The following is a 23,475-nucleotide window of genomic DNA, read 5'->3' as shown; positions in this document are numbered from 1 at the left end:
AAATTTACTATTTTTTTTGTTGCTGTTACATGTGCATTGTGGTCTTTTTTCACACAAACCCAGAATAACTTGTATTTTCTGGCATCTATATTTACAGTTACAGCTGCTACATTTTTTAAGTGGTAAATCAGATTGTGATATGTTGTGGTGTGTTTTTTATTTTTAAAAGAATGCATAATTTTTATTGTCTGCAGTGCTGATTATCTTAAGAGTAGCATCTTTTTTAACTGATAATATAACACGGGAATGAATAAAAATACTTACATACTTTTTTATCTTGCCTAAGGTAGAAAACTTTATAGAAACCATTTTTTTCAAGTAGGAGCACAGTAATATAATAACTGATAAGGAGCGAGCCACTGTTAATATTTCAAAATTAATGTGCAAGCACTTCACCTTTTTAATTGTTTTTGTAACATTTATGTCACTGCCATATGAAAAACATATTTCTTCACAAAAAAGCTTGAAGTATCATGGTACACTTTAAAGTCCATTTTTTAAATAAGCCAGTTTTATTAAATAAGCTTTAGAAATACAAAAAAAGTACAGATGTTCCTACGCAAATATTAAAGTGTCATTAGAAGTTAATAGCATATTGTAAATAAATGCTTTTTTTGTAATTTGCACCAACATTAAGCTCAAATTAAAAATTAATTTACCAGTGTATTTGTGATGTATTTTGTGATTTACATTAAATTGAACAGTGTAATTTGGCACACTGAATATACTTTCATTTATGAGTAGATACAGTACACAGTTTGCATTTTGAATCCTAATGTACTCATTAAATTCCTAATTTTGCTGTGCAAACTTTAAAATTGAATAGTATGTTTTATATATGGGGGAAAGTGCTGATTATTTGTCAAAAATGCTTGAGGAATTGTGTAGTTTGCCTTAAGATATTAGAAAATGTATTTTTCATAATGTGTGCAACACGCAACTCACTATAGGTTTGTCTTTTTTTTTTTTCTGTTTTTACATGGTCATTTTACACTTTTTTCCCACCCCTTATTTGCCTGATGCCCTTGGTAATAAAAGTTCATATGTCTTAAAAGAGCAAGAAAATATATTATTTTTTAACAAATTGTACATGTTCTGTAGTAACTGAATAGGCACCATCTGCCAATATTCTTTCCTATATACATTTGGACCCAACCTCTTTCAACTCTGATCATAATAAGAAGGAAGAAACATTCTTTTAGGAATAACAGACCCAGGCCAAGAGACAGAGAAAAGTAAACTTATAATGACCATGCATGCCTCATATTGGGCAATGCAAACATAAGGATGTCTTTTTCAAATTGAAAAATGTATAAAATGGGCAATAGTCCACAATGCTTTTTCAAATGCAGCACTGCAATAAACATTTGGAAGTAGAGTTGAGCTGGTAGGGTTCGATCATACATGTTTTGACATCAGCTCAGATTTGTTTTTAGTCATGGCAACAAGAATTTTTGAACAGTAGATGAAGTCAATTTTGCACAGTTATTCTGTTTTGTAAATGTACTGGATGCAGTACTAAAATTTAGAATAATTTGTGTATATGTGTAAATATTTACATACTGTGATTTGAAAAACTAGTCCATCCATTTTAACTTGAGTGTCAAACCATTGTATTTTGATACATCATACTAAGAAATGTTTTTTCAGTTATGCAGGCTATCCCGAAAAAGGATCAATAACACATTAATACTTTTGAAAAGTCTCTATTACTAATGAAATACAGTACACCCCCAAAATTCACAGGGTTATGTTCCTAGAGCACCCGCGAATTGTAAAAAACCGCAAATTTTGGATGTGGTTAAAAAAAATGCCTATTTTTATAGTTTAAGCCCTAAATATTCCCCCAAATCACTTTAATTTAATTTCAAATTCAGCTTAATACATTACCTAAAAAAAGAATGTAAAAGTAAACCTGCATACTGTGCTGCTATGTCTCCCACAGTGCTAGAATGTAAAATACCAATGTTACCGCTATATGCGCAGTAGTTCATGCAAGCGCGTTTTCATTGCCAGAAGCCTTAGAAGGTGCAGGGCGTTTCGAAGCAATCTTGGGGCTTTAACCCTTAAACTGCCACATACTTTGGGGTTAATGCATCCCTGGACGCCAAATACTTTTTTGCTACACTTTAAGTAAACATCACAACTCACAAAGAAAAAGTGAAATTTAAATAGAACACTTTTTTTTTTCATGCAAAGAGCATCACAGTTACTGCAACACTGATCATTTTACACACTGCTAATGAACTGTAAAAACTATTTGAAAAAAACAACAATATGTACAAAGTGCAACTGACACCATGGAAGAAATTAAGTAAATCACTGAGCCAACAACGCTTGAACTGGCAGCACGCAAACACAGAGGTAAACACTGACGCTGTCTCAATCCCAGAGACAGTGAGGCTGCAGTGTGTCACGCTTGGGTCACATAATTGCACAGAAACATAGGAGATTGTAGAGACAGGAACTTTATTCAAACACTTCAAACAAACAAACATGTCTCTTTCAGAAATAAAACGAGCTCAGTATGCAGTTAGTTATCGATTAAAGAATAGACAAACATCATAGGGGAGCACAACCCCCAACAGGAGCCAAAAAAAGAACAGGTGCTGTTCAGGCTTTTAAGTCGGTTCCTGCGTGCTTGCAAATGGCACTGGGAAACGACTATAGCTGGTTGTGCCGGTTTAAGGGTTAAGAGGAACAAAACGAAAAACACAAGAACACTCAGCTGGCGATGCATCACAGTCAATCAGCAGCAAGGAGAAATGAATAATGCTGTAGTGGTCCAGTGCCGCTAAGATTCACACCGTCGAGAAGACGGCGATTTATTTATTTTTATGGTGGAGATTCCAGGGACGCACCCAGCCTTGACCCGACCCGCATGCACTCACAAACAGACAAAAACAAAGCAATCCGGTAATCAAACAGCAAATAAAGAATGTAATGAAAACAAATGAAATAAATGAAAACAACGATATCACCCCTGTTCCCCTTACAGTGATAACACATTAAATACAACAAAGCACCAACAAAAAACACACAGTAAATTGTGAAAAACGGCAACGGATGAAATGTAATGATGAAAATAGATAGTCCAGAGATCCACACGTTGAATGGGAATGTAAAGATAGTCCTACCGCTAGTTCCTGAAATGGTGAAGACAGGTTCAGGAGCGCTTCTTTCTTTGCAGGATGGCCATGAATCCATTTACAGTCCTCATGTACACAGGCAGACTTGCAGACAATGCAGACGCCAAACATTAAACGATCCAGGACAAACAAACAAGTACAGGTAACCCAACAGAAGGCAGGCAGAGAGACAGGAACTTGAAACACAAATTACAAAAACTTTTTTTTGCTTTTGGTCACCTGCACCCTTTGTAAAAGCCGCGCTGACATCCTTTGACCCCAATAGCCCCAGCACCCTCAGCAGAAGACCAATTGGAGCCACTGCAGGGACTCCTGGGAGTCGCAGTTTCAAATTCTATTGGCTACTTTCACCATCTCAAGCCGCGTTTCTGCTACAGTTGCTTCCTGTTCTCTCTACATTACAGTATTGCCATGAAAAAAATCATAAAAATTGCAGAGGATATTTACGTTTTCCGCTAATAATTATTAGATAGGTTCTAAGGAAAAATCTGCAAATGACTGAGGCCGCGAACTCTGAACCGTGACTTTGCGGGGGTCTACTGTATATAATCTAGAAGTACTCTGCCATTCCTACTTGCAAAAGTGCACCACGTTTGTTAGGGAATGATAATGTACATAGTCTTAATGTGCCAAATCTGATCAGGACCTTTAGTAAATTCCAGTGATGCTGCTGCTGTCATATAGTTACATTGGGAACAGACATGCCATAAAATTTCCTTCTAGAGTTTCTTGTTGATCCCCAGACATAATCTTGATAAGTGTAACTCATTCAGAATCATAACTGGTTTCCAGTTGATTCCCTGGGAAATTCTTTGAACCATTGTGCAGATGTACTTCTGTTGGTGTAAAGGAGCCCGAGTAGCATTTCTTGGCACACTTCTGCCAAATAATTGTTGGTTGAAAGTACTCAGTGTTAGCATGTTAGAGAGTGGATATGCAACATTGTTTATAAGGACACTCAGTTTTGTTTTAATAACCTCCTTCACATCTATCTCCAGGGTGTCCAGAGTGTGCCATAACTGAGCCTGCCCTTTTAATTAGCTTGCTGATTCAGTGGCCTCTCTTGAACTGATGTTACCAGCCCAGCACACCATAACGTAGAAAATTGCACTGGCTATCACAGAGTTGTAGAATATGTGAAGGATGTCACTTCGAACATTTAAGGAACACAGTCACCTAAGAAAAAAAAAAAGCCTCCTCTGCTCTTTCTTATATACTGTAGTTACTTTGTGCTACGAAACCAATCCAACCTGTCATAGATGTGGATCCCCAGGTACTTGTAGGAGTGCACCACCTCCGCATCTACTCCCTGTATAGTGCCAGGCATAGAGGCAGTTTGGTGCTTCGAAAGTCAATAACCAGTTACTTGGTTTTGCTGATGTTAAGATGCTGGCTTCTCTCTTCCCCTTTATCAATCAATAATCCCCTTAAATACAGAGTGAAGAGAAAAGGAGACAGTTATACTACTGATCTCTCACATTGTGTAGATATACGTTGTAAAAAATAGTCTCTAATGATCACCCAGTGATCATTTAAATGAAAGTGTGTTAATTGTAAGTGCATCAACAATTATTGGAATAAATATGGTATTTTTTTTCAAAGATCCATTTGATTGTATGAATAGTAATAAGAATTTGTCAAAGCTCAGACAGTATTAGAAATTTTAAGAAACTAGTGATTAGTGAACATAGACATAAATACTAAATGGTTAACATTTTGTCTGTTAATTTTTTTTCTTATTGATTGATGCTTTCTGTTCTACAAAATAATTGCTTGAACACAAATGCTTAAAAAAACCGCTTTAATGTTACATGGAATCTTTTTTTAAGTATGTTTAGTTTAAATGTTTTCAAAGAATAAGGAAATATGGGGATAGGTCTTCATGTCCATCTCTGACGAGCTTTTAGTTAAAAGTAATACCATCTTGATGAATTACTTGTTTATAAACATTAGACCTAAACAATATTATGAGCACTGCTTAAATTTTATACATAAACAAATAACCTCTGTTTTTGTTCAATTAATGTATTTTATAACTAAATTATTTTTTCTTCTTGTATTCTATGTTTGCTTGACATATGTTAGTAATTTGAGTGATCTAGGAAACTCCTTTCACAGTTGTATAGTAGTTCATTAACAAAACTGAATTGACCCTAGATGCATTAATATAAATATAGTATTAACCATCAAACATATGTACATAAGGCTTCAAATTCACTTTTGAATCTCAAATTATATTCTCCCTGGCTAGCTGAAGAAGTTTAGCAACACTGAAATATATATGATGACCATTTGGACAAGGCTTAACCTTGTTTAATTAAGCAGTGAATTAATAACTCAAAGTAGATAAATAACTGATAGTTGCATGTTTTTCAAATAACCTAAAAATCCTCTTCGAACTGGATATATTAAAAACATACACCTTTTTGAGACTGTTGACTGTCTCATTTATTATTGCAGTTTATAAAAGCAACATCTATCATTGCTTTCCATTTATATATGTACTGTGTTTTTGGTTCTATACTTCTACACATTTAAAAATGTATGCAGTAGTATTTTATTTTGAAAAACTTGGGCTGGTGCAGAAAGTCAGAGTTGCTTTTATTAGACTAGATGCTAAATGGGATCATTCTGAACAAACTAAATAATCAAGACATGTTAATATTTGTATCAAATTAAAAATTTTACCATGGGGAACTGCATTGAGTTTCATATTATTTCTTTTAACCCCTGATCACATTTTCTATTTCTGCAAGGAAAATGACCTTCAAAAACATACTGCACTTTCAAACAGAGTGGCATGTTTTACTACTAAACACTTAAGCTGTATAATGAGCACAGTACTGGTACTTTTCCTTTTGTTCAGGTAAAAGCAGTAGTTGTGACATTTTATTATTCTATATTTAACAAATTTTAACTCTAACTTGAGTTGTTGCTTACAACGAGACATTCTTATTCCATTCCTTAGAGTTGTAAAGCAAATTATTTTTTTCTTAAATTGGATTTTAAAGTTAGTTAGTCTCCAGAGATCAAAATGTTGGAAGAAAAAGGGGACTGCTTTAAAATTTGCAGTTGGTTTCATTCAACTGTAGCCTCTCAAAACACATTTTTCATGCCTCAATAACAGATATGTTATCTCTTTAGAGTATCTTTGTGCAGGAAGAGAAAGGGACACATCTGTAACTTTTGTACATTAAGCATCCATCGGACATGTCTGTTTGAATTGATATGCTGTGCTGCTGTTCATATTCACTCTGTACCACCTTAGGTCAGTTTACTAATTCTTGACACCAGCGATTACAGGTTTTAGTTTGAGCTAGTGTACAGTCAACAGCCACTTTGAGCTCATGGTAGAGTACTCTTGCCTGATTGTACAATTTGTTTTCTTGTTCGTATATTTAAACTGCCTGTTGTGATGTGCTTTTTCAGTAATATTCACACAAATGTTTACTGTTTTTGAGAGAAACATAACTGTAATTAGACTTTTCAGTTTTGATTAATTCACTGATTTGCTAGAAGGTAGGTCTATTCTGATGCACAGACAAGTGGCACACACAAGATTTTACTCCCACAAATTTACCTACTTGTCATGAATTTGCTGCTTTGTAGGAACCTTTTAGAAAAATGTGGCACAAAATAGTGAGTCAGGTTGATCCTTGGTAACAATAACAAGAGAAACTTAATTTAATATGTAGTAAAAGGTCCAAACAAAAAATTACAGTACATAGACTAGTTAAGCAAGAGGTTCATTTATAGTCGACAGTTGGCCTATGAAATTGAAATTGGCTGGAATGACAAGGTGCAGCCTTCTAGGACTGAGTTACTTGCCTTCTCTGCTAGACATACAGTAAGTGCTAAAATCATATAGTAGTATGATTTAATAAACGAGCAGTAAAATATTTGTTCAATATAAAAAAAATAGATCTTTAATTGCTGCATGTTTACTATTTAAACATTTAAAATCTCTATTGGGATCTAACACTTGTAAGTGATATTCCTTAATTGTCATATACACAGTTATTCAGGGCAGTTAAGAAAAGGCATCATAATCTCTGGAAGAATTAGGAATTTTATTTTAATAAGGTTCATTTGTACACTTTCTCATTTTTTTTTATCATTATTAACACAATTATTTTGCAGTAGATTGATAAGAAGATTATTTGACTTTGATCTTGAATGATAAAATTTTCTTATTTTTTAAAAATATATAAACCATATTGTGTAATTGAAATAGATGCGATTGAAATCAGTTTAATAAAGCTATAATAAGATTAGTATATTTATGGAAACAAGGTCTTTAGGGTAGATTTTACAGCACTTAAGAAATGGTGAATCTTTATGATATGACACTTTTCTTTCTTAGAGTACCATGTAATATCCACATTCAAGAGGAACCCTCTCGAGCAGGCCTTCCGACGGCCCAATGTTAATCTCACCTCCAATCACCTTATCTATCAGTACTGGATTGCTGTTAGCCATAAGGCACCAGCATTCCTATATGATATCTACCTCAGGATAACAGGAAGAACACCAAGGTAATCTGAGCTTGATCAGCTCTCTGTTGTATTGCAATATCCAGCAATCATGACATATCTACGGATTTAAAGGTGGTGCTATGTTCATACGTCCATCAAAGTATTCTTAGAGTGACTATTATGTCTCAGGTGAGGATGCATAATCTCCAGACTGAACAGAATATACTGCACAAGTCTCTTTTATTTGGTATTTAAATTGACAGCTGGCAATGGTATGCATCCTTTCAGTGAGATCTTAAAGTTATGTGGTGTTGTTTTTTTTTTTTTTTTCTTTAATACATATTTTTTTACAGAGAATTGTGTAAATGTGTCCTTCAAGATGAATCCCTTAGAACAGGCAATCAGGCGCCCCAATGTTAATCTCCGTTCCAATCCTTTTATGAATCAGTACTGGAGAGCTGTCAGTCATGTAGTACCTGCACTGCTGTATGATGGGTATCTCATGTTGACAGGTCAGAAACCCCGGTAAGATGTTCAGTGGAAATAACCCACCGGGTGATGGTAATGCTTTGGTGGAGGAGGCGAGCAAAGAAAATACAGACTTCATGGCACTGGGTTTGGAGCTCTTTTATTAACACTGTTTTTGTTATGTGCATGTGAAAATAAGCTTTTTAACAACTTTTTTAAAAAGCTGTGCTGCCAAGCATGCTTCAGAAATTATTTATCTCATTTTCTACTTGTAAATGCATTGTGAAGAATCAACTGTTAGTATGAGTGGAGAATTTTTAAACTTCATATCTGCTTTTATATTATTTGTGACCTAACAGCCCATGCCATCAAGTCTTTTGGTGTATTGGTAAATTAAATGACCTACATGTATCTAATTGGCACCCTCTTCGAACCAATCTTTTCCATTCTAAGTAAACCATATTACTCAGGTCTTTCAGCCAATTATTATTAGCACCTACAGTAATGTGATTTCAAGAAGATACATCTGTTATAAACAAAAGAGAAGAAACTGAGAAATGTGATATTGCACATCTTTAATTTTGTGATTAGTCTAAGAAAACTTTGCTGGCCTGAAAAACCTGATAAAACACTGACAGGTTTTGCTTAATTTTGAAAAACTTGTCTTAGGTGTTTCTTTTAACAACCTTTTGAGTAAATACTTAAATGATGAAGGAATAACAACTTGGTGAGAAAAGGATGGCCACACAACCTTGTTTATTTAGTGTGAACACCTATGATTCTATGGGTAAACATTTGGGGTGCACCGAGACCATTTTCTGACGACATGTACTTAGTATCAATGCCAATACATTTAATAGAAGGAGAAGAGTGATGCCACATTTTTACAAAAAAATTTGTAAATTAATCTTATTTTTTTTGTAAGAATATCCATTCATTATTAATAACATTTAACAAAGCTAAAGTAACTCTTGTAAAATGTTTAGCATTTAGCCAACACACTTTTAAATTGGAATTTGTATGGCAACTGACTGACACTGGAACATCATGCTATACCAACAAAAGCAGACAAGAAAGGGAATCTGACTAAGTTGCTTGCTTAGTAACGGAGAACAGTCTGTGATTTTGGAATGTTAGGTTCAGGTAGGAGTTTCTGCATCTTAACAATTTCACATGAGCACATTGTTTCTAATTACATGTACAGACTCCTATAGGCTCCTCTCTTTAACATTCTTTTCAACAGCAATGCATATGGTTTTCTTTCCTTTAGCTCACCTGTAGTTCAGGTAGCCATATCTGACAACTTCTCTGCCTTTATAATAGCAGCTTCCTTGGTTTCTCACAGAGTGGTTTCAAGAGTGAATTGATAATCCTTGTACTCATTTTTATATAAGAAATACGCACAAGAATGCAATTAGTAATAACCCCAATGACTAATAAAACTAATTAAAATAGGTTATTAAGCAGCCTGGACCGCTTCACATATAAAAATAAAAGCACAAATAAAAGTGTAAAAAAAAAGTTCTTCACATTATTATCGGTGTGTTAATTAATTTGATAATGTTATATTGAGTAAATATGAATATAATTGATGAAGGAGCTCAGGTCTCTTATAATATAGCTGGTTGAATTTTCTTTAATATATTGCAACTGACAGCCAATTTAAAAGTGCTATTTTATTAATAATAATCCCTAATCTTGGGATTCTGTTAGTGACATAGTACTGAAGTGAATATTTGGTTGTTTAACATTAAAATGTGGCTCTTCAAAGAGCCCCAGTCCTGGTATCAGCTGCACCATAGCTGAAAAGACTAAGTAGCTGATGAAAAAGCAAAGTCAGAGGTTATTAAAAAGTGACAGACCTCTGAGTGCTTATTTGCACAAAGAGCCATTTATTGTAATAATATTGTGCGTAACAATAACTTTATGCAGAAATATTTAGGTTAAATTTTGCTGTAACTCATCTTACATTGGATACAAACATATGGTCTCTAAGAACAAGGGCTGTGACTTTTCGTTATTGAATCATTGTGGTGTTGTGTCAAATAGAGTGCTTTTTATACTTCTCATTCTGGTGTCAGACTTACTTTCTTTATAAATAAAAATTTAAAAAGCACAAACTTGAGACAAACATGGAAAAAGGCAAGAATATTGCTATTTTGTCCTTTGTTCAATTAAAAGCAACAGTTGCCACATTTCATTATTCTGTATTTAACATTTTAATTTTATCTGTGATGTCACTACCAACCATAAAATGCAAGGAACATAACAGAATACACAATAAGTAAATACTGAATAATAAACATAACAGTATTAACAAAATGTACTTAATAAAACAAATTCAATGCCAACAATAAAAGGAAAATACACATAAGCCAGGAAGCAAACCCTGGATGTAACATAGCAATTGATAGGCTGAATATCTGCTAAGCAGCTAAGTGTTCTGTTGCATTGCGGTTTTACTGTAACTCTGATAGGCACAAGGTATGATACAACAACAGAAAAAAAGCAGAATACTGGTCCTGCAGCAAATAAGTGTGTCAACTGCATTAGCATAAAGCAGAGTGGAGAGGTTTAAAACTTTGAATTTAATCTCCGCAAAAGAAATTCAAATATATTCTAATTATCAAATTTAAATGTGAAAACAGTAGTAAAAATAAATGTGGTTTCCAGAATAACACCACAGGTACACAAAGATCATACATATAACAAAATCAGGCTGACATTTTAGCATATACAGTATATGTGTTTAATGGGGATTGTTTTGTGCAGCAGACATTTTCATTTGTCCAGTGAAAACCCATCATCTGAAATGTTTCCACTGTTAAATGTAATAAATTATTATTAATTATTATTATTACATAATCTTCTGTTTTTTGTATGAGGAGAAAATACCATTCATCCAGTGATTTATTTCTAGCCTCCTTATAGTTGTTTTCCTTTAAATCCCATCCATGTTTACATTTTTTTCCCCAATTCAACTTGGTGTTCCAGCACTGCTTTAGTACTTGAAGGAAGCCATAAGACAAAAAGTACGACTACCCAGAGGATGGTCAGACCAATGCAACTACCAACAAATAGTATCGGTGCATCCCTTATAAAAAAAACACTTAACTTTTTGAACATAAACTGTAAGTGCATTTGTCAGTATTAAATGATATTCCTTCTCCCACCAAGTCAAATGGGGCACCTCTGTTGCAGTTGCAACAATAAACTAGTTTAAGATCTGATTTATTGTCTTATTAAATTTAAAGACCAATCATTTGGTTTGATTTGGCTAGCACCAGTGAACCAGTAATTCAAAATTAATTGGCATAACATTTAAAATCTTTTTTTGTTCTTATTTCCAGCAAGCATGTTTTTATTGTATTATAAGATTTCCAGTTTTAAAATCTAATGCTCACTGCTCTTTCTAATTGTTCATTTAGGGATATACAAGTAAATGTTTGCTAATTACCGTCACACTTTGAAAGCTGCAAAATTCAATTCATAGTCACGCGGGGCCATAGTCTGTCCTGGTAAACGGCAGGACCTGCCTATAGGTAGCTTGCCTGTCCATAATGGAATTTAAATATTGCCATTATCAAATAAATTATTTCCTTTAGGCTGACCATAAATCACACCTTCAAAAATAGATCATCTTTTACTACAGCAAAGTCCCATTTGCTTTTAATCTTACGCTTGCCATCTTTCTCTGTTTTGAATCACCTGCCTATTGTACTGGTTTTTGCAGTTATTAATAAAATAAGGAAATACAGTTGTGACCAAAAGTTGACATACCCTGGTAGAATTTGTGAAATATTGGCCATTGTTTGGAAAACATAAGTAATCATGCTGAAAGCTTTTCTTTCAATTAGGAAGTGTGGTCAGATTAAGCAGTTTATTGTCACATAATTTCATGTGCCTTTTTTAAGTCATAATGATAACTGAAATCACTCCAATGGGCCTCATCTAAAGTTTACATACCTTGAATGTTGGGGCTGATAATATACACACAAGTTGACACACACAGCTTCATATTAAAGGTATTTAAGGGTGAGTGTCCACACTTCTAACCTTTTTTGATTGTAGTCAGTGTCAGTGCATAAACAGTTTAAATTCATAGCAGAGCTGCACTGACTTTGCTGGATACCAAGCCAAAGGAAAAGCAAACGAACTGTCAAAGAACCAGCAAGAAAAGGTTTTTGATTTGTTTAAATCACTGAAAGAATATAAAAATATATTCAGAGATCTAAAAATGCCTGTCCGTAGTTTTCAAACTCTGATTTAAAAGAAGTGGAAAGTTAGGGGTTCTGTTACCAGGCCACAGTCAGGTAGACCAAGTGAGATTTCAGCCACAACTGCCAGGATCATTTGTTGAGATGCCAAGAAAAAAACTACAAGCCACTTCAGCTGAAATACAAGCTTTTCTGCAAACAAGTGGTGCTGCTTCAAAATGCACAATAAGGATGTACTTGAACAAAAATTAACTACACAATCAAGCTGCAAGTAAAAAGCCTTTACTGTGCCCACACCTCGCTAACTACTTCCCACTATGTTATTACTATGTTTTGGTTAATGGTTGTGCTATTCTGTGATGCCTTATAGTTTAATTTGGATTTCATTAAAAGTAGATGAAATGTGCTTTGCCTGATCAGTCATCTTTTCTTTGAAGTATGGTACCCATCTTACAAACCCTGCCAGGGTATGTAAACTTAAGGGCACAAATGTATATATTATCAGCCATTTTGACCTTGGACTCTAAAAATGTAACCGGTGTAGCTCTGATGTATACCTATCCACATCTTACTTTGCCTTTGAACAACATTATATCTTTTAAATGTACAATCAACTGGAACATATGTCCTTTATCATGTAATGAAGTATAGTATAGTGCTTCATGGACAATTGCGTCTTTAGATACCATCTGGGTACAAATAAATTGTTGCTGCTCACCCTTCAGCATGCTTTGGGAAAAGCAGTTTAAACATAAATTGACATCTGCTATTCTCAAAGTTTGGTTGTTCATCAGGTACTAGTAGCCTTGACAAAGCAGATGCTGACATGGAGAGCTGGTGACATTCGACCTTGAATGGGTAATCAGATGGTGTTAAGGGACACAATTTTAGAGCGGTTCAATGGTGGGTATTGTATGCACAGGAGGTCCAGGTACGGTGGTTTGATGTAAAAACCTGCATTCTCTGGATTCATCATGATATTAGTTAGGCGTTCTTTGTGGATTTTAAATTGGCAAGTAAGACATGTTAAATGCTTTCTAGGATCAGTATGGAGTTAATTTTATTACAGTGCAGCAAATTTAATGCAGCACATACAAAATTAATTCTTATCGTATACAAGTAAGATTTTTAAATTCAGTGTCATTTGGGGGCAATCCAAGTGTCGTCCTAATTTCATTAAAAATCCAACTATTTTTGTATGATGTAATAACAGGCACATTTTTATTTTATTAAAACTTAATATTTTGTTACATTTTTTCCTAGTGGCTAAAATAAAACTTCCATTTAGAGATGAACTTGCTTCTGTTCAAAATACTGTTTGGCAGGATATAATTAGTACTACTTAAATAGTTAAAAAAAAAAAAAATTAGCTAAGGTGCTTTCTGTGATACTAATGACTAATAGAAAAATGTCTTAATACCACAAAGCAAAAATGTTTTTAGTTTAATTGCAAACATTTAATGAGTAACTGTGCAAAATGTCTATTAAAAGACAAATTTAAAACTCTGTAAGTAGGATTTTTCTAGGCTGTGGTTCTCAAAATGATTTTCTGTGGGTTTCTCTTTAAATTTTTTCCTTAGTTAGGATTTAGTTATTTATCTTGAAGTGCTTTTCTCCCAATTACATTGATCATTTTTATGCATAATCACATTTTCTTAAATGAAGTAAACTGGGATTTAGTTATTTATCTTGAAGTGCTTTTCTCCCAATTACATTGATAATTTTTATGCATAATCATATTTTCTTAAATGAAGTAAACTGAACTATTTAGAGCTATGTAAGTAAAAGTGAAACACTTACTTGGTCTATTATGCACCTGTGTTTGTTCTTTGTTATGATATTTGGACAGAAAAATGAATCATGCATAGAGACTGATAGGTTCTTTTCAAGGTTCTTTTCAGTTGTGTTTTGCATTTTGTGCATTTTTAATCAAAAGTAGAATATACTGCCATAAATGTCTATAGTCTCATTATTCCAAATCAGAAAAGCTACTTAAAAAATAAAGAAGAAATCAAATAAAATGAACATAAAATCATCACTCATTTTACTGCAATAAATGAGTACAGTATATATTTTGTCAGTTTTTACTTGCTAAACATCCTTAAAATATGTCCTTGAAAGAGACTGACACTCCCACCCATTTTTTTCTTTGCTTCTGGCATCATGTGTTTTTTTCAGTATGAGAGTCGCATTTTAAAAATGGAACTATCTTTTTGCAGGCACTGTGGTCTCATCATCAAATATCCCTGTGTGCAAACTGTTTCAAGCCAGAATTGATCAGTTTAGCTTGTTTATTTTTTTAGAGGCAATTAGTTGATTATGATGTGTCTTTAAAATTAATAGCAGAACAGTTCTATTCTGTTAATTTACAAGTTAACTACAAATGCTATTTCAAACACATCATCTTGCAATGGTGTGATAGCTTTTATTCTAAATACATTGTATATATCCCTAGCACAAAAAACAAGTAATATCCAACAGCAGAGTTCATATTATTTTTGTATTATATTGTAAAATGATTGCGTGCAATGAGAAAATGAAAACAGTTTCTCAGATATAATCTACAATTTTCACTGCCTAAATTCTTTGAAAATATATTTTTTTCAGGCTAACCATATGGAGACCTAAAGGAAACTTAGCAAAAGTATACTCAATAATGGAGGCATTATAAAACATTAATGATTAAAATGGCATCAAATACTGTACATAATATGATAGCTGGAAGCACAAAAATATTTTTTTGAGTTGGTAAAAAATCGCTAACAAGTTTTTTTTGTTTTTTTTTTGTCTTTTTGACTGGGTATAACACTTGGAGTCTCTGTGGTTCATTACTATTCTAGAAATAAGCCCATTGCGGCACTTCCTGTGTGATTTTGGGCTATACAAAAATAAACTGTATTGTATTGTATTGTATTGTATTGTATTGTATTGTATTGTATTGTATTGTAAATACTAGACAGTCATTGAAAAGATGAATTTCCAAATGTCGTCATCAAACACATCGCACTGTAGCTTGCTTGGTCAGTTGATAAAATGTATTTTAAAAAGAATTATAGCAATTTGCCTTTCTTGATCAATGTAGAAATTTATTAATGATCTTTTCATTAATGCTCTGAACAAAATAGATCCTAAATCCTTAAGTTATTTTGCTTTTTAATTAGAAGTTGCTCTCAAATCAGATAAATGTGTGAAATTTTGCTATGCTCGCTTCACTTTACACTCTTATGTATTAGTTTGTTTCTTTTTTCCCCCCTTAAAAGATGACCATGTTTGTGTAAACTCTTTTTTTCCTTTGTGAATAAATGCTAAAAAGACACCACTGATGGACAGATAATTACTCATATTGTAGCAGTAGTAAGACAGTTTAACTCCTAATTTTATACTTTGTCTTCTGTTGCAACTAATGATTGATTGACCTGAGTATTAGCTGTAAAAGACATGATTAAGTGAGATTATATATTTGAAATTTAAAACCTAATGATAAATGATTGAAATGCAATGCAAGTCCTGTTTGTAATTTGGACCCTGCTTAGACAAATAGACTTCAATGAAACCATTTTGTTTGGATTGCTGGAATTTCTTGCAAAAATATTTGAATTTAGTAATTCAAAACCATTTGTTTTGTCTTATAAATTGAAATTATTTTATACTGGTGAACTTGGTGCTAGTTGCATTTTACTTTTTGCAGTTTATTTGTGCTTTATGTAATGGTGTCTTCTATTTACTAATGAATTGTGCAGAATGATGAAAACCATAACAAGACTTCATAAAGCTATGATGCTACTGGAATATTTCACCAGTCACTCCTGGGTTTGGAGTACTGACAACACTAATATGCTAATGAACCAGTTGAGTGCTGAAGATAAGAAGGTATGGCTTTTTGTGCTGCCTTATTTTTCTGTTCTGTCAAAGTCATCTTAAAATCTCTTTTGCACACATTTGATTAATAATTTATTTTGTTGTTGAACTTTTCGATGGTATTAATATAGATAGAGATAGATAGATAGATAGATAGATATAAGAACATAGTTCAGATTAACATTTTGATACTTCATACCATAACTTTGTTCTTCAATTCCTTTTTTGATTGAATGATTTTTAAAGTCGAGTTCAAAAACACTAATATATTCAGATTCATTCTATTGTAAAATTTAATACGTTGTGCTTTTTCCTTTAATAGTTTAAAACCATAGAAACAATGTATGAAATAGAAAACCTAGTAATATGAGTATAGTGCTTATTTTGTATATCTCTTTCAGCTTTTTATCTGATGTTAAGAAATACTTTTTAAAAGCATTCGTGAATACTGTTTATCTCATATCTTCACATACTTGCCACCATGTAAAATATCAAATGTGTCATTCTGTTTGTGCAAGTCCTGTCTAATTGATCATTCTATACCATGCCAAACTGGTCACCTGAATGTGTCATTTTAAACACAAAATTCAATAGCTTTGTCTAAACATTTCGAAAATACAACTTTGCCATTGTGTAGGGCCTTTTAATGAGTTTTTTCTTGGTAATTTATTTTAATGTTTCAGGTGTTTAATTTTGATGTAAGACAGCTACATTGGGCTGAGTATATGGAAAATTACTGTATGGGAACCAAGAAATATGTCCTGAACGAGGAGCTCTCTGGACTTCCAGCAGCAAGAAAACATCTCAATAAGTGAGGGCATATACCATTTCTGAGTTGTTTTTCAATTGAAATTTATTTAGGGAATGTTATTTTTCATACCTCAACATGGAATCCTATGGCAATCTAAATGTAGATTTTCGTTTTAAGTAGAAATTTCACCTGTTATCTTAACCAAATTGTTTAAATTCAATTAAAAATTCCTGGCTTATCAGATTGAAAAAGGTTTACTAAATTGATTTTAAAACAGATATTTAAATTCAGTGAGTTTATGTAGAGGTTATCTAATTCATACTTCTACTGTTACAAGAATGCCTGCTTTTACTGTCACCTTTCTATATATTTAAAATGTTGATAGCAGAGATAGTAGAGGTGACACAGAAAAGAGATTTTTTCTGCATGCCTCTATGTTCATAGCCTTGAAAAAATATTCAGTCCCAAAACTATTTTCACATTTTTTCTCTGATCCTAAACTTACAGTATATTCACAAAGCAGAGAGAATCATGCCAACTCAAAGGATACAAATTAAATACTTTTCAACACTAAAAGGAAAAAATCATATTTGAGAATTTTAAAAAGTATTTGTACTCAGCTGCAATGTATGACCTTACCAACTCACCCAAGTCATTGGTGGGCTCCACCTGTTCTGGAAATGGGTGGCTCTCCTGCTTTCAGTTAATTTAGTAGGATAAATGCAGTATTCTTTGTTTTTAACATCCAACAGTATGCTGAAGATAAGTACAAAGTGATGAGAAAGGAGCATTTCAAACAAATCAAGGATGTGATTTACAGAGAGGCATAGATTTAGGAAAGGGTAGTTGCCAAAAAAGAATAGCATTTGTCAGAGAAGCTACTGTGACTCCCAACTGTCTGTTTGAGTCATAGAATTTAATGACTGCAAGTGGGGAGGATATTCCCGACTGAACAGTCTCAAGTGCATTGCACATAAGTTCTTTATGGAAGAGAGGCAAGAAGTATGCCCCATAAAATATTTGCAAAACATCACTCGGAATATAGTGCAGAGATGTGGCAGAATGGGACTAAAGTGGAATTTTTTTTCTTAAACACCAAGCAGTATGTGGTATAAATATTAACACCAGCCAGGTAACATCACCCCCCACTGTAAAATGTGGTGGTGACAGCAGCATCACATTATGAGGATACTTTTTGGCTGTAGGAATGACAGTCTGGTCAAAATTATACTGGAAACCTTTATATGGGGAAGACTTTCTGGACAAACAGGACAATAGTCCAAAGCACGCTGCCAGAGCAGCAATGGAGTGCCTTAGAAATGAAGAGAAGTGATGTCCTTGACTGGTATTTGCATTGTATTTATGTTAGCTGTGAGGCAGAGAAAGAAGAAAAAAAGTTTCGGCTACACTATAGAAAAATGAAAAAAGTATAGGAATACAGTAATCCCTCCTCCATCGCGGGGGTTGCGTTCCAGAGCCACCCGCGAAATAGGAAAATCCGCGAAGTAGAAACCATATGTTTATATGGTTATTTTTATATTGTCATGCTTGGGTCACAGATTTGCGCAGAAACACAGGAGGTTGTAGAGAGACAGGAACGTTATTCAAACACTGCAAACAAACATTTGTCTCTTTTTCAAAAGTTTAAACTGTGCTCCATGACAAGACAGAGATGACAGTTCTGTCTCACAATTAAAAGAATGCAAACATATCTTCCTTTTCAAAGGAGTGCAAAGCAAGCAGTCAAAAAAAAAATCAATAGGGTTTTTTGGCTTTTAAGTATGCGAAGCACCGCCGGTACAAAGCTGTTGAAGGCGGCAGCTCACACCCCCTCTGTCAGGAGCAGGAAGAGAGAGACAGATAAAAAAAATCAATACGTGCCCTTTGAGCTTTTAAGTATGCGAAGCTCCGTGCAGCATGTCCTTCAGGAAGCAGCTGCACACAGCCCCCCTGCTCACACCCCCCTACGTCAGCGCAAGAGAGAGAGAGAGAGAAAGTAAGCTGGATAGCTTCTCAGCCATCTGCCAATAGCGCCCCTTGTATGAAATCAACTGGGCAAACCAACTGAGTAAGCATTTACCAGAAATTAAAAGACCTATTGTCCGCAGAAACCCGCGAAGCAGCGAAAAATCCGCGATATATATTTAAATATGCTTACATATAAAATCCGCGATGGAGTGAAGCCGCGAAAGGCGAAGCGCGATATAGCGAGGGATCACTGTACTGTAATTCAGATGGCTATCCACAGTTTTGCTACTCTTACATTTGAGAGGAGACTGAAAAATACAGACATGCATTCTTTCAGAGAATATGTTTATATTAATAAGGTTAGAGAAAAGCCAAGCAAAATGACACCTTTTATTGGCTAACTAAAAAGATTACAATGTTAATTGTGATTACAATTAACATTGTAATCTTTTTAGTTAACCAATAAAAGGTGTCATTTTGCTTGGCTTTTCTCTACATTCATAATGGCTAACACGGTACAACACCCTAGTACTATTAATAAGGTTAGGAGCGTCTTTTTTTTTTTTTTTTGGAAGATCTATTTAACATGGATTTTTCATAAATTTTGTATTATTTACATTTTTTTAAATTTGCATTTGATTATTTTTAGGACTCTTCTATTGTAATAAGGAGGATACCCAAGGGAATAAAATTCTTTGTAACTTTGACAAACAATATTTTAAGAAATGTAGAATAAAATAGTCATCAGATAAATATTTTTAAGATGTCATTTTATAGACTTTATTCCTTTTTAATTGTCCAAATTTAATGTAAATAGATATTTAACCTTGAAAGTAATTGGCTGATCATTTGTATACCCCTGCCTGAATGATGGTTAAATATGTGATTTTAGCATTGCTGCTTTTTCTTCCAGATTAAGGAATATCCGATATGCTTTCAACACAATCCTTGTCGTCTTGATTTGGCGTGTTTTCATAGCAAGATCACAGATGGCTCGAAATATCTGGTACTTTGTAGTCAGCTTGTGCTACAAGTTCCTGTCCTACTTCAGAGCCTCCAGTACAATGAGATACTGAGAAACACAAATTCCTGGAATTTGAAGCTCTATGCATTTGAAGGAATGCTTTCCGAAGACTGGACAGTACTGTCTGCATTACATGTTTATGCTGACAAAACTAAAAACATTCTACATGTTGTGTGTTGTGTATCTGTATGTAATTTATTTGAAACGACTGAAAGGTTAAGTACAAAAAAGAGTGGAGATCCTGTACCTAATAGCCTTTGGCAATTTTTAAAAATAACTGTTAAGCAAACAATATGCTGTTTAGTAAATCTGCCACCTTGTAACAGCATATGTCCACAATTTATCAATCTAAGATTGTTTTTTCAGGGACAGCAAAGAAAATTAGGGAGACTTCACTGTTGCCGATTGTTCCTGGGCTTTACGGTTTCTTTTAATATTCAGTTGTTTTCTTTGGCACTTCTTCCCGTTTTCCATACAGTGCATTTTTTCTCTCCACATTTTGTTTAAACTTGTAGTTACCCAAAACGGTGTTTCTGAAAATATCCAATGCTGTTTATAATTTTCACTCTCAATTTTGTCCCTTCATGTAAAATTAAGATATATCCTACTTCATGTGCTAATGAGTGAAAAAAGGCATTTTTGATGTTTGTTATATTTTTTGGATGGATGGCATTTATTTTTGTAGTTCATTACAGTGCCTAATGTCAGTCTGACTTTGTTACTAGTGAAAAACGTGAGAAAAGCAAGTATGTTCCAGAGGATTGGGCATATGGCAAAGACAGTGGTATATTGTGTGGTGATTCTCACAAAAATTTGAAAAATTCAACTTTAAGTGCTTGTCCACTTGAATGGTGTGTCGAAATAGTGTATGGAAATGTCTATATTTATATGAAGGAATTAACCTTGTGTGTAATTCACATGATTTTGTGTGTTTTTTTCCTGAAGAAATTAATCAAAGTAGATATATCCTAGTTGCACTTACTATAATTGAAAGTTTGTCAGTCATATATTTAATAGTGAATGTATTTTGGAGAGTACTGTTTTTTTCCAGCAACAGTTTAACCTTAGTTTCTTCAGTGAAATGTGTACACTTTTCCTTTTCTGAAGGGCTGAGACTTGAATTTAGTTTCTGGTATAACAGTGAGGTTGTATGTCTTTTCTCTTCCCTATTTCAGTTTAGAAACTAATAGACTTTTAACAATTCTTGCTAATGGCAAAGAAGTGAAATTTTCATCATCTGAATGAAAAGTGGCATTCAACTAATAGTTTGATATTTTTTGAATATATAAATATTATATGTATATAAAAAAACTTGAAAATAGAAAATGGTGCCTGAATTTTCACATGCTGTTTGCAAAGCAAGGCAAAAACTATTTTGTAATCTGTTATTGTAAAATTATATTTAGAAAGTTGATTTAAAAAAGGAACTTCAAGAACAAGTTTGGTTAAAAAAACAAAAGCAAAATAGAAGAAACCATTTTATTTTTGTGATTAGAAAAAATGTGATGTATTTATTTACAAAAAAAGCTGTTATCTTTTGAAAACTATTGTCTGGCGTGTTTCAATGACATCTATAAAGCTGAAGTGGCAGGAGAACCATTCAAAATATTTGAATCTGTTTTAGTCTTTTTGGGATGCTGTTACTTGTATGATCATTTCTCAGACTGTTTCTTGCTGCTGTTTTTCACAATGATTTCATTGGACGCTAGAAGAGTAATCAGATAAACAAGGTTCAGATATATTTTTAATTTTTTTGTGTGGTAGGTTTGAATTTTTCTCCATATTCAACTTCCATTATAATAGTTCATACTCTAGCAGTAAATACGCTGCCAGCATATGTAAATATTAAGTTATTTTTACATCAAAAAATTGGTCATTTCTGGTTTTGTATTGAGCTTCCAGGGAAAATGAGGGTGGCTGCACAATTGGCCTGAAGGGATTTAACAATTCCCAAAATGATAAATTATAAGATATTTTGTTGCCTTTTATCCTATTTACTCACTTAGGAACATTGCTTGATATAATAGAAAATAATACTGTGTTTTTTGTTTTTTTTTTTTTCTTTTTCATGACAAGCTCAGTGCAATGCATTCTTTAATTGGTTATGTGAACAAAGCTCACGACAGTTTATTTACAGTTGGGGGACTTTGGAGTTCCATGTACTGACAGTTTTTGTTATAAGTTAATTATTTTCCATTTGCCGTCATATATAAAAACTGAATGAAAGTCTAAAGTAAATTAGTAAATAGTACAACAGCCAAATTTCCCAATCTATGTAGAGGTTTACTTTTACACTAAGTAACTAACTTGAAGCTTATTAGATTCTGGGTTTCCTCTTTAAATTACACTGTATTATATTTTCCATATTTATGTCACTTCTTCCAGATCTTTCATGTGAAATGTCCCTTGTAGCATTTGTGGCATGTACAGTATACCTAATGACCAATACGTTTTAACTTCTCCTTCGTATCTAATATTTGAAGAGTTAAAAGACAAAAAGTAAATGTTAATAGAAACATTATGGGTGCCTTTGTTTGTAAACCAAAAAGGAAAAATAAATCAAAGAGAAGGAATTTTTGACTTTTTTTTTCTAGTGTTAAATTACCAATATATATAGATAGATAGTGGTTTATCTGCCATTTTCAGGGTCTACTAGTGAGAAGGTTGAAACATAAATATTTACGGTCCACATGCCTTTTCTTATGCCTACCTCCTTTAGTCAATTTTTACGATATACAAGAGGGATGGTAACCTTATTTTATCCCCTTGGTACAGAGGTAATCTAGCTGCTACTTAAAAGCTGTTTGTGAACGACATGGAATAATGGTTAGCACTGCTGCCTCATGGAGCTGCCAATCTGGGCCTGAATGTAAAACCAGCCTGTTGTGCATGTGGAGTCTACATATTCACCATTGTTGCTTTTTCCTCCATCTGTCCAAATATATGCAGGTATTTTAACAGACTCATCTAATTAGCCGTGTGTGTGTGTGCGCATGCGTGTGCACACATGTGCATGTGTGAGTGAACCCTGTGGTAGACCAGGGCTGGCCTAGGGTTCATTCCAGCTTTGCACCCACTGTTACTGGACCAGACTCCTGCTATGACCCCCCTGTGACCCTCAATGGGGTTAGGTTTGATGAACTTTATTACTCATAGTGGAATTCAGATACATACAGCAGCAGAAGCCAATCAATTGATAAGTAAATAAACTTCTTAAGGAGTACATTGGGTGGTAGCATTGAATTGCCTGAGAATGTTATCAAAGTACTGTATGTCCTTTTTTTTCGCCCAAGAGTGAAATGTTTTGCTGTGTAAGCAGTCACTTGCTGTAAAACACTTAACAAATGACTTCACCTTGATGGCCAGTATTCAGCAGATCTTTTCATCTTTGAAGTTGCAATTCAGGCAGTCCATTTGGTAAAATGTCCAGCCTTTTCATTTTGTTATTTCTTTTGCGAATGCTTTCGTTACATATTTAAATGTGTTTACATAGCACAAAACTCTCATTTTGTCCATGTTGTTTGAGATCCCGCCATTTAATAGGTGTCTTGTTTTTCACAATACT

At 33.8% G+C, this 23,475-nt stretch overlaps 1 protein-coding gene across 2 annotated transcripts in view; it reads left to right on the top strand.

Moving 5' to 3' along the window:
- The window catches only part of far1 (fatty acyl CoA reductase 1), a 113,980-nt gene extending 91,497 nt beyond the window's left edge, over positions 1-22,483 (top strand). Inside the window, exons 9-12 of one of the 2 annotated variants that reach the window (XM_051922777.1) lie at positions 7,978-8,149; positions 16,050-16,179; positions 16,851-16,978; positions 19,800-22,483. In XM_051922777.1, coding sequence (XP_051778737.1) covers positions 7,978-8,149; positions 16,050-16,179; positions 16,851-16,978; positions 19,800-19,962 — 593 coding nt within the window. In that variant the 3' untranslated portion in view covers positions 19,963-22,483. Of the gene's footprint in view, positions 1-7,512; positions 7,685-7,977; positions 8,150-16,049; positions 16,180-16,850; positions 16,979-19,799 lie in introns of both variants that reach the window. The other variant, XM_028793910.2, reaches the window with a different exon arrangement.
- The last annotated feature ends 992 nt before the right edge of the window (positions 22,484-23,475 follow it).

This window comes from Erpetoichthys calabaricus, chromosome 2, assembly GCF_900747795.2.
Source record: "Erpetoichthys calabaricus chromosome 2, fErpCal1.3, whole genome shotgun sequence".
NCBI classification, from domain to species: domain Eukaryota; kingdom Metazoa; phylum Chordata; class Cladistia; order Polypteriformes; family Polypteridae; genus Erpetoichthys; species Erpetoichthys calabaricus.
Note: the sequence above shows the minus strand (reverse complement) of the source record. Positions and strands in the feature narration are given on the sequence as shown.